At 54.3% G+C, this 12,500-nt stretch overlaps 1 protein-coding gene across 12 annotated transcripts in view; it reads right to left on the minus strand.

The window, feature by feature from the left end:
* The window catches only part of LOC113813452 (WD repeat-containing protein 47), a 153,689-nt gene that overhangs the window by 18,069 nt on the left and 123,120 nt on the right, over window positions 1-12,500 (minus strand). For 8 of the 12 annotated variants that reach the window (XM_070130808.1, XM_070130811.1, XM_070130812.1 and 5 more), the window contains one exon: window positions 9,277-9,321. The exons of the other annotated variants lie outside the window; for them this stretch is intronic. In XM_070130808.1, coding sequence (XP_069986909.1) covers window positions 9,277-9,321 — 45 coding nt within the window. The remainder of the gene's footprint in view (window positions 1-9,276; window positions 9,322-12,500) is intronic. 12 annotated transcript variants of the gene reach the window in all.

Below are 12,500 nucleotides of genomic sequence, written 5' to 3' on the forward strand. Positions count from 1 at the left end.
AAAGCTGTAATTACTTGAACGTCACGATTCACCAGGAGCCCGCAAGGTAACTAATTGACTGGAACACAACTAATTATTACAAGGTTAATGTTCGCCCTTGAATTAAAGCGGAGAGAGGAGAGAGGAGAGAGGAGAGAGGAGAGAGGAGAGAGGAGAGAGGAGAGAGGAGAGAGGAGAGAGGAGAGAGAGAGAGAGAGAGAGAGAGAGAGAGAGAGAGAGAGAGAGAGAGAGAGAGAGAGAGAGAGAGAGAGAGAGAGAGAGAGAGAGAGAGAAGGGAAAGGGGGTATGAGCAAAGAGAGAGAAAATAATATGAAAAAAATATATATTTACTGAAAGCGCATTAGAAATCACTGCAGTCAGCCGAATGAAGACTTAAACACATTTGAGAAAGGCGCCTCACAAATGCATACTAATTACCCCATTAGCTCTCGAGCCCAACCGTCGCACGAGGCTCGCCCAATCAACATTTTTTTCAGCTGCTGCACCGGACCCATTAACTTGAAAAGACACAGGACACAGGACACAGGATACAGGACACAGGACACAGGATACAGGACACAGGATACAGGACACAGGACACAGGATACAGGACACAGGACACAGGATACAGGACACAGGACACAGGACACAGGACACAGGATACACTCTAGCCTCGCGGGGACAACAGCTCTCCGACTCTCCCTCCGATACCTCCCTGCGGCGCGTTGAAGTCCCTCCCGGGATCGAGTATTCCGACGACGAGACGAGAGCAATGGCGGGGCGGACACGACGCACCACGAGAGCAACGGCAAGGCGGACAGGAGTCACCACGAGCGCAACTGCAGGACGAAAAACGAGCCAATTAGTCGCTCGATAGGACACGAGGGCGGAATGCGCACGCACGCTGGGCCGAACCGCGACGCACACAGGAAACGACACACGCTCGCATTCACGCTGGGGTTCTGCTGGCGGCGACGCAGTGCCAGTTGGCGCCCGTTCCTTTCCCACGGACGCCGCCCCGCCTCCTCCAAGCCTCCCTCTTCCCTTCGTCATCGCGGCTTTTTGCTCGTTGCTTTCCGTCCCCGTCCCCTGGTCTGCCTGCCCGTCCGTTTCCGCGTCGTCGTCGTCGTCGTCGTGGTAATCAAGCGTGCGTTATCCTCCCGAGTCGTTTGCTCTCCACACGGCGAGCGCGCTGAGCGAAACGCAAGAAAGCGGGAAAGAACGATAACATCCGGGTAACCGCTAACCATCGGGGTCAGTGGCTCAAGCTCCGCGCCGCCGTCGCGAGAGATGCTGCCTCGCCGTTCTGCCCGACAAGAGCAGCGCAGGGGGCACCGGGGGAGGGGAGGGGAGGGGGGGATGCTGACACACAAACGGCGAATTATGGAATTAAGTGTGTCGCCTGAGCTGCGCAAAGCATGAGACTCGGAGGAAGCTCCGGGGGTCGCCTTCCCCCCGGCGACCACCGTGAGGCAGCACACTTACTCCCTCGGCCGGAAACGTCGCCAGCACTTCCCTGTTATACAAACACAGGAAGTTCCAAGAGTAGCGCAGCACATGGGGCGGATTCCTCCTGATTCCCCCTCCTCCTGCACTCTCGAACGAAGGGAATCCAGCTGCGAGCAAAGCGACCCTCTGCGCCGCCGTCGTCGTCGCCCTCAGCCCCCGATCCCCTGGACGAGGAGCGCCGATTTTCCGAAGGACTTCCCTGGATTACACGGACACGAAACCGGCATCGCGCGCCTCTCGTTCCAGGAATCCGAAGGGGGATAAACGCCACGGAATCCCTCCTCTCGCCCATTACAAATAACGTGACTGTCATATCATCCAGGGGCTGGCTCGAGGCCTTGAGGGGAGACTCCATGACACAAGACAGCAGTTGGCCGCCAGTCTCCGTCGCGTGCGGGGGCGGCGACGGTCCTCTGCAACACGTCACTGCGTCCCCCTCCGACTGTCCTCGCCGGCCCCCACGCACGCACGCACGCACGCACACCCGGCGGACGGAAAACTAAATTCCGAAACTCCACAATCATTGAGCTCTCGACGCCCCGCTCTCTCTCTCTCTCTCTCTCGAAGACCCATCGGAGTAGACAAGGGGCGATCATAATGCTGCTCTTCTGTCCCGTAATACGACGCTCCCCGTAATAGCATAAATATTAGCCTCTCGGACGCGCCGCTCTCTCTCTCGGAGGCCCCGCCGGAGTGCGCAAAACCGCGATTACCTACACGCCATTCTGTCCCCGTCACACGCCTCTCCCTTCCCCGTTACCTTATTGTGACGCTGTGACACACTAGCATGACGTTACGCCCTTCGTCATCCCGGTAAATCCCCCAAGCGCACCAGATGCCGCGGGGGTGGGGGGGGTGGAGGGGAGGCGAAGGAGCAGCAGCCGCCCCCGACCAGCCCATACCGGCTCCGGAGTGCTACCTGCGTGATGCTGCTGCACCATTCCCCCTCGGGCCCTGCTACGCCAAAGAAAACGGTGCCAGGGGATGCCAGACGATGCCAACGGATCCCCAACGGATGCCAGATGAATCCCCGCCCACAACTCCCCCCCAAATCCCCCCCCGAGGAACCAGAAGACGCCCCCACCGACCAGCCCTCGCGTCCCTGCACGACGAGCAGGAGCCCCCCTCGAGAGACGCAGGCCGGCCAGCCCTCGGCCGCTCACGCACGGAGCCCAGTCCTCGCTCACCGCACCCCACGAGTCTGGGGCTGATGGAGCAGGGGATAAGAGAGGGAGAGGGGGAAGGGGAGGGAGGGAGAGGGAGAAGGAGAAGGAGGGGAGGCTGAGGGATAGGGAGAGGGGGAGGGGAGGCTGATGGATAGGGAGGGGGGAGGAGGAGAGGGTGAGGAAGAGGGAGGGGGAAGGGAAGGGTGAGGGATAGGGACAGGGGGAGAGAGGAGGGGTAGGAGGAGGGAGGAGAAGGAGGAAGAGGAAGAGAGATAGATACTAGATAGACAGAGAGAGCGAGAACGAGAGCCAGAGAGACAGAGAAAAAAAAAAAACAAGGGAACGAGCAAAAGAGACGAAGAGGGGAATATAAAGGAAACGGAAAAGAGAGACGGAGAAAAGGGAAGAAAGAGGCCGGAGAAAGATCAAGAAGTCGACGGAGAAAAACATGTTCCAGTCTGCACAACCAAGACTAAGACAACCGAATAAATAGAAAACAAAAGAAAAGACAGACAATGCTAACAAAATAGTAACCCGTGAAATCGCCAGTGCTGCTCGCAAGACAAATAATCTGGTGTAATTACAACCGCCTCTACCAGAAACAGTTTCACTGCTAACACAACTACTACCTCTATTACTACTATAACAACAAATACTATTACTACAACAACTACTACTACAACATTTAATGCTACCTCTATTACTACTACTACTACTACTACATTTAATACTACCTCTATTACTACTACTACATTTAATACTACCTCTATTACTACTACTACTACTACTACATTTAATACTACCTCTATTACTACTACTACTACTACAACATTTAATACTACCTCTATTACTACTACTACTACTACAACATTTAATACTACCTCTATTACTACTATCACTACTACAACATTTAATACTACCTCTATTACTACTACTACTACTACAACATTTAATACTACCTCTATTACTACTATCACTACTACAACATTTAATACTACCTCTATTACTACTACTACAACTACTACTAATACTACAACAACTATTACTATAACAACTACAACTATTACTACAGCAACAACTATTACCACAACTACTATTACTACCACAATAACAACAACTACAACTACTGTTACTATTATTCCTACTACTACTACTACCACCACCATAACTATCCTGTCTCCTACTTTTCCTTGCCCCTAATTTAACCATTCCCCCCTTCCCCCCCTTCCCCCACACCTGCCAGCACCACCGACCCCCCCCCCCCCCCCCGGCAGAACAATCCCACCTTAACATCCCTTCTAAACCAATCACTAAATTTATTAAAGAAAGAGAGAAGGAAAGAAAGAGAAAGAAAGAGAGAAGGAAAGAAAGAGAAAGAAAGCAGGAAAGAAAGCAGGAAAGAAAGAAAGAAGGAAAGAAAGAGAAAGAAAGAAAACAATGATCCCAAAAGGCCACTACGATTACCAAGGACGAACGTGAACGAAAAAAAGATACAGAAAGAAGGAAAGAGAGAGGAAACGGAGAGATGGAAAGAAATAGGAAAAAAGAGAAGGAAAAAGAGAGGAAACAGAGCAGGAAAGATAGGAAATAGAGAGAAGGAAAGAGGGAGGAAAGAGAAAAAAGAGAGGAAACTGAGAGAAGGAAAGAAGGAAAAAGAGAGGGAACAGAGAGAAGGAAAGAGATAGGAAACAGAGAGAAGGAAAGAGGGAGGAAACAGAGAGAAGGAAAGAGAGGAAACAGAGAGAAGGAAAGAGAGGAAACAGAGAGAAGGAAAGAGAGGAAACAGAGAGAAGGTAAGAGAGGAATCAGAGAGAAGGAAAGAGAGGAAACAGAGAGAAGGAAAGAGAGTCGCTGGTGCTTGTGCCCGAGGCTCGACGCGGGCGCAGGTGGGGAGAGACAGATGGGGCAGGGAGGGGGGGGGGGTGGAGGTGGAGGCGTGGAAGGGTTTGAGGGGGAGGGGGGAGGGGGGGAGGTATGGAAGGGTGTGAGGGGGTGGAGGTAGGTGTGGAAGGGTTTGAGGGGGAGGGATGGAAGGGTTTGAAGGGGGGAGGGGTGGAGGCATGGAAGGGTTTGAGGGGGAGGGGGGAGGGGTGGAAGGGTTCTGAGGGAGAGGGGTGGGAAGGTTTGAAAGGGGGGGGGTGGAGGAATGGAAGGGTGTGAGGGGGTGGAGGAGGTGTGGAAGGATTTGAGGAGGGTGGGGTGGAGGCGAAAGGGTTTGAGGGTTTGGAGGTGGGTGTGGAGGAGGAGGAGGTGTGGAAAGGTCTGAGGGCGGTGGAGGTGGAAGGGTAGTAGTAGTAGTAATAACATCAGTAATAATAGTAGTAATGAAAGGGCGAAGAGGGGGGGAGGGGGAGGGGGAAGGGAGCAGGTGCCTACCGATCCGAGCGCGGCGCCGGGGAGCGGAATTGGCACGCACGATGACGTAGCCGGCGGCATGACACCCCGGCCTCGGGACCCGGAGAAATCTCTCGCGGAGAAAACCCCGACGTCACCTCCGAGGCGGCGGGGCGGCGGGGTGCTCCTCGCGATGCCAAGCGCCACGTGGCACTCAGGAACCGCGTGTCACGAGGGCTGCGCCGAGCACTGCAACTAGCACGGGGTCGCACGGGCTTCACCTCTCGCCGCCGCACGCCGCACGGCCGTCGGGGAATGAACGAGGCAAAACTCACGCGCCGCCTTCGCACCGTAAGCTCGCTCTCCGAAGCGACAGTCCATGGAACGAACCTCCGCAGAGAGCCAGGAACTTCAAGCAGGGCAGCGGCGGGATTTTTCCTCCTCAAATACACAACACTCCGAAGCACTTTACAAGTAACGCGACATCACAATCGGCCCATCACAGACACTGCCGCCGCCCAGCGCCGGGGCAGCCCTCCTCCCGCACCGAGGGCTTTCCTCCTGCCGCCACGGCGCTCCTCAAGCGCCACTCCCCCGACACGAAGCGCGCTTTGCTCCGCGAAGGAGAAGCGCCTTACGCCGTGCCACATACGCGCGAGCCTCCCGCCTCAGGCAGGACGGGGGATAAGTCGCGCCCTCTGGCGAGGCGTCGCGGAGACGCCGCCGGGGAGAAGGACAATGAACCGCCTCCCGCCGCGCCCTACAAACCCCCGGAGACTCCGACGCGCGAGCAAGGCAGGATCCGACGGCGCGGCCACACAACACACAGGCAAGTCGGGCGCTCCCACGGCGGCTCCGTCCTCGCGCCACCGCGTTCTGCTCCGCACTGACCACGCAGCGCCTGCACCGCCTCCCCCGCCATTACACCGCCTCATAACTCGCGCCGCCTCACGCGCCATGGCGCCTCCGCCCGGCGTCCGCGCGGCCTCCTCCGCCTCGCACCTTCGCTTTCGTTCCTGCCAGAAGGGACTCCCTGGCGCCCACTCGCCCCCTTCGCCCCCGCCGCAGTGGCTTCCGTCCCTCGCCTTTGCGCCGCGAAGCCCTGCGAGTCCCGCCACACGCCGCCCCCGCCGCACAGGGCGCAGGGGAATACGCAGCCCTCGCGAACGCCGAGTCCTTCCGCCTCAGCCTCTCTCTGTCCCCCTTCCGGGCTCTCTCTCTCTCTCTCTCTCTCTCTCTCTCTCTCTCTCTCTCTCTCTCTCTCTCTCTCTCTCTCTCTCTCTCTCTCTCTCTCTCTCTCTCCCTTCTTACTGTGACACGTTTATTGAGAAGGCCTCCTCTCCTGCCTCCGACTCCGACCGGACGTTCCTGCACGCAAGCGCTCGCACGCAAACAAATAACACTCCTCAAAGGACACACACACAAGCGCGCGTCCACTCACACATACAGTATACACACACAAACAGTCATATGCAATTCACACAAACATAAATATACGAACGCACACATACATACATGCATGTATACACTTATATACATCCATACATGAATAAATATGCATACGCACATGCATACATACAAACACACACACACACAAACACGCACACACGAAAGTACTAGCAAGCGCACACATACCTAACTCCCACACGCAAGCACACGCAGACCGAGCCACGAGCCCCCCCCTCTCCCCCCTCCCTCCCCCCCCCCCCCCCCGGACGAGAGCAAACAAACCCCATACGCGCTTCTTGAAACAAAACGGCGACACACGCGGAAACGCCCCGAACACACGTAACGGCCCGGACTTGTGCGTGCGCTCGTGCATGCGTAGATGTACACATACACAAACACGTACACAGACACACACGCACGCAAACACACACGTACACAGACAGACACAAACACACACAAACACGTACACAGACAGACACAAACACACAAACACGTTCACAGACAGACAGATACACAAACACGCACACACACGTAAACAGACACAAACACACACGTACATAGACACAGACAAACACATACAAGCAGCGCCCCCACCCACCCACCCACAACCCACCCCTACCCCCACCCACCAGGCGTCTCCGGCAGGACAGCCCCTCGGGTTTGCTCCGACACCCACCCAGGAGGCCCTGACGCCCGGGCCGAGAGCGAGAAACGGCGCGCCTCTCTCTCTCTCTCGCCATCAGGGAACGCACGCACACCGCAAGTACTCGCTCGCACGCACGCACGCACGCCACGCAATGCCGCAATGACGTTGAGCCGCAAAGCCAAATCGCGATTGTTGAACGCTAAAAAAATAAGGGAAAAAGGAAAAAAAAGGAAGAAAGACTTGCAGGGGAGCACGCACGCACACACATTACACACACACTCACACAGACATACACACACACACACACAAACAAATACAAAAACAACAGAGACAGACACATACACACACACATACAGACACAGACACAGACACACACACACACACACACAAACACACACACACACACATACACACAAGTCCCCCCCTTGCCGTATTTATAGAAAACGGTCCGCGAGTGAGCACAACGTGAGGCGGCCGCGCAGTTCGGAGCACGGACCGGGGGACTCGCTCGCTCGCTCGCTCCGTCGTCCGTGGTCGTGTCTGCATAATGTACGTGGCTCTACTCTATCCGTGGCTCTGTTTGCGCTCTCCTCCCTCCCGTCTCGCGGCCACACACACTCTCACGCCGCTCTGGACGCACTTCCTGCCTCGATTAACCTCCCCCCCCCGCCCCCGCCACGTAGCGCTGGGACCCCCACCCCCTCTTCTCCCACCTCGACCCCCACCCCCGCCCCTCACCCCCTCTCCTACCACCTCCACCCCCCTCACCCCCTCTCCCACCTCGACCCCCACCCCCCTCACCCCCTCTCCCACCTCCTCGACCACAGCCCCTCCCCCCCTCCCTCCCTTCCCCGCCCCGAGTGTATAATTGCTGAATAATTTAACACCATAAACCATATCGGCCGAGGCAGAAGCGGTCCGGCGGCGAGGATTATGTGGTGCTTTGGTCCCCCCCTCCGCTTCCCATGTGGATGCGGTGCGATCATCAGCTGTGACATCCCAAACGTGCGGGTCGATCAGCTGTGACACCCTAAACATGCAGTACGATCAGCTGTGACACCCTAAACATGCGGTACGATCAGCTGTGACACCCTAAACATGCGGTACGATCAGCTGTGACACCCCAAACATGCGGTGCGATCAGCTGTGACATCCCATACATACGGGTCGATCAGCTGTAACACCCTAAACATGCGGTACGATCAGCTGTGACACCCCAAACATGCGGGTCGATCAGCTGTGACATCACAAACAGCGGTAAACATCTTTCCTTCGACGACCGGGCGGCGGGTCGTTCGCGTCCTCCCGAATTTCTCCAGAGTAATGGCCGATATTGTTGCATTCATCGGCGTCGCGTCGGCTCGTGCGCTGCCAACCGCGAGAGAAAGCAAATTGGAAGAAAGTTGTTGCAGAAACGCGAAAGGAGTCGACGAAAGCGGTGAGTGTTCACTACGACGGGGCCGGCCTCGTAGAACGGCGTTATCTCGTGTTAATCGTCACCCACGCAGCCGCTCCTCGTAATATCCGGGTGGTAATCAAACAATATTCACACACGCACAAGCAAACGCACGCACACACACACACAAAGGCACGCACGCAGTCTCTCTCTCTCTCTCTCTCAAACACACACACACACACACACACACACACAAAGACACGCACGCACTCTCTCTCTCTCTCTCTCTCTCTCTCTCTCTCTCTCTCTCTCTCTCTCTCTCTCTCTCTCTCTCTCTCTCTCTCTCTCTCTCTCTCTCTCTCACACACACACACACACACACACACACACACACACCTGTCCACCGGCCGTTCCCCAGTCACACACCATGTAATACCCACAACGGCCCACTTAAACGGCGAATGGACACCTCCCCCTCCCCCCCTCCCCCTTCCCTATCCCCATCTCCTAAGCGATCCAGGAAGAAATGGATCATAAACGCCATCTGCCACCCACCCACCGTCCACGCCCACCCCCCCCCCCCTCCACCAAAAACCCCACCGCCCACCACCCACCCCCTCCACGAAACACCCCAGCACAAGTAAAATACAATCTCGAATAACCTGGAACGACCCGGAATACTCGACGCTCGTTCGGCACTAACCAAAGCACAAACTTACACCCTAGAACACGTAAACCCCTGAAAAAAACATCCAAGAGTAAGGCGTGAGTAAGTTCCTCTGACGCGAGGTACTCACCGCGGTCCTGGCGGGCGGGCGGCGACCACACGCTGCATCTCTTACCTGGAATGGAGGGAAAAAAGAAACACGCGTTAATAGAGCTCAGTTTAAAGTCGTCATAATTATTATCATCATGCAACATGCACAGTCTGGTCAAGTTACATTCCAAGCATTCATTTATTTGTTTAATTTATCTACTTGTTTATCTATTTATCTTTTTTTTTCTGCCGACGAAATTAAAATCAAAAGGCCCGCAGGGAGACGCACGGCGAACGATCACCTTTCGCCGCCCCGACATCCAACTACCCCCGCCCACGGAACGCAATCCCCATGCACGGACAAGCCCCCTAAAAGCTCGAAAGCCAACCACGCTCATTCCAAACGCGAGGAAATAAGGAAAAAATGGCCTAATGTAACAGAAGGAAAAGCGCTTCTAACGACGCCTTCCCTTCCCTTCGGCCCCCGTGGAAACAAAAGCCGTCCGAGTGGCGTGTTCCCAGTCGGCGTCAACTGGCTTTCCCTCCCGGCGTCGAAGCCATCGGCCCCCCCTGGCTCCCCTGGCTTCGTGGCATAATGGCTTATTCCCTGCGGCTTTCTCCCTCCCCCTCCCCTTCCCCCCCTTCCCCCACAGTGCCAAGGTCGCGAATCAAAAGTGCCAAAAAAACTGACAAACAACCCTGGGTCCGTGACATGCAGTGGCCCACCTGTTAAGGAGGCAGGTGCTGAAGAAGCGAAGAAGGGGGAGGGGAAGGGGGGGAGGGGGGGTACGCGCCTCCTCCGTTCATAAAATTGATGAAAATAAACTTAAAACTAGAACATGTAAACATCTAAAAAAAAATATCTAAGAATAAACAATGGAAAATATATATATATTAATTTCAGTGGAATGAGGCGAAAGAATGAACGTGCCTGCTAAGACTATGTTTGTTATAAGAGCAAAAAGAACACGAAGACTACACTTGCTTTAAGAGAAAAAGATACAGGCCATGCATCCGGTACAGAGTTCCTTCCTTCTGCGATTACTGCATGCAAAGCGTACGAAAAAATCTGCAATTAATGCTGAACTCAACACAGCCCATCAAACGATTCTTGGGACATCAAACCGCATTCCAATCATCATCGCCGTCATCACCCTCATCATCATCACCATTACCATCATCATCATCATCACCCTCATCATCATCATCACCACCACCATCATCATCATCACCACCACCATCATCATCACCACCATTACCATCATCATCATCATCACCACCATCATCTTCATCATCATCACCATTACCATCATCTTCATCATCCTAATCACCATCATCAGCATCATCATCACCATCATCCAATAATAACCGAAGCAAGATTATAAAACGGAAAGCGCGTTCACCCAAGCACTGCCATTTCGACACCGCTCGGCCATACGCCACAACATTGCAAACATTGCAGTATAGCCAACACATAGCCAACATCCGCTTGAGATCCTTTAGAGCCAGAGGTGTCGTATACAGAAAACTTTTCGGGGAGGGAGAGGGGGGGACTATTGTATTTTTCCTTGTTCTGTAGATCTCCACATCTATTTGTCCGTATACTGTATCTTGCTGGTCCACCATCCTCTCAAATTGTGAGTTACAAAGTGGTTTATCTCTCCCCCTTTCTTTCTTTCTTTTTCTTCTCTCTCTCTCTCTCCCTCACACACAGCTAGTCTCAATCTCAAGCTCTCTCTCTCTCTTCTCTTCTCACTCTCACCCACTCTCTCCCTGTCATCCCCTTTTCCCTCTATCAAACTCCCCCACTCACTCCCTTTTCCCTCTCATCCCTTTTTCCCCTCTCTCAAACTCCCCTTCTCGCTCCCTTTTCCCTCTCTCCCCCTCTCTCACACCCACCCTACCCCCCTCTCATGTTGGACTTGTGCTTTGTAAGGCAATTGTGTTTAGGAAAGAACAAGACGCAACGAAGAAGCAAGAAAAAGGGTTGTGGGTGAATGCTCGGCGTATTCCACCAGGCGTGCGTACATACATACATACATACATACATACATGAGCTGTGGTAAAAAAAAAAAAAACGCCTTTGGATTGAATAAATTAGGTTGCATTACGTCCAATCTTTCCAATCAAAATGTTCAGCTAATATTTCAAAGAGATTACTTCGATCCAATACCAAATATCACATGCGAATTAAGTTGAAATCAGAGACACACAAAGAAAACGATAAAAAAGGTAAGTTTCAATCTTCTTTAGTTAACGCGACAGCCAGTCTCCGTTTTCTACGGACAGTTTTCCCAAACAGCGAAAACTCCCCATTCAGACAACAGAATCTGTGTAAATACACCATTATACATTTGGTACAACCTCTCTTCGGCAAGTCTCCAAACCTAAAACAAATATTTACAACAAGATTCAAAACAAAACAAAACAAACAAACAGCAAAACAACAATAATAATTAATAACACGATATCACCCTTGGCGCTTACTCATGGCAGTGTGTCCGTGCGTTATTTACCGATGCTTACGTTGTTTCCGACCTGCCATCTACATAAACAGGCAAGACTGTCGTTGTCCCGTGCCCCCCCCCCCTCATCCATACCCATCTACCTGTTCCCCCATTCTCTTCATTATTCCTTCCCCCCCATCGTTTTCTCTCCTCGTTTTCCCTACTTTTCTCTCTCCCTCTCTGTCCATTATTTGGTTTACGTTTCTGTTTGTGTCGCGGTTTTCTTTTCCTCTGAGAAGGCGGTGACGAGGAGTGGGCGGCGGCGAGGAGTGGGCGGTGGGAGGGAGGCGGCGGCAAGTCTGGACGGCAGGGGGCAGGGGGCAAGGGGGGAGGGGGGGTCTCCGTCGCCGTCAACACCATATAAGGGCCGACCCTCCTCACTCACAGCTTCACTCGCACTAATATCCTACCTGCTCCGGCCCTTCCATTAGACCTTCCCGCCCCGCCGCACTCCGGCCGGCGCCTCTGGGGGACTCGGCCTGCCTTCCGACCCTTTCCCACAGGGGAGCGCCCGGCGACAAGAGAGGCACCTCCCCCCCCCTCACCCCACCCCCGACATTCCCCTGCACTCGATCGGGCCGCGTGTGACTCACGTAACACACGCGTCACCCATCAGCGGCGTGACGTCACCCGGAGCTTTCGTGTGAAGGGGAACTGTCAACATCGAGACTGCAGGTGGGTGACGCCGGGAGGAACGACTCGTGTGAGGGCGCTTGTTTCGAGGGGCACGGGCGTGGGCAGCGAGGGCGGGGCGCCG

The sequence above is a fragment of the Penaeus vannamei genome, chromosome 15, assembly GCF_042767895.1.
Source record: "Penaeus vannamei isolate JL-2024 chromosome 15, ASM4276789v1, whole genome shotgun sequence".
NCBI lineage: Eukaryota > Metazoa > Arthropoda > Malacostraca > Decapoda > Penaeidae > Penaeus > Penaeus vannamei.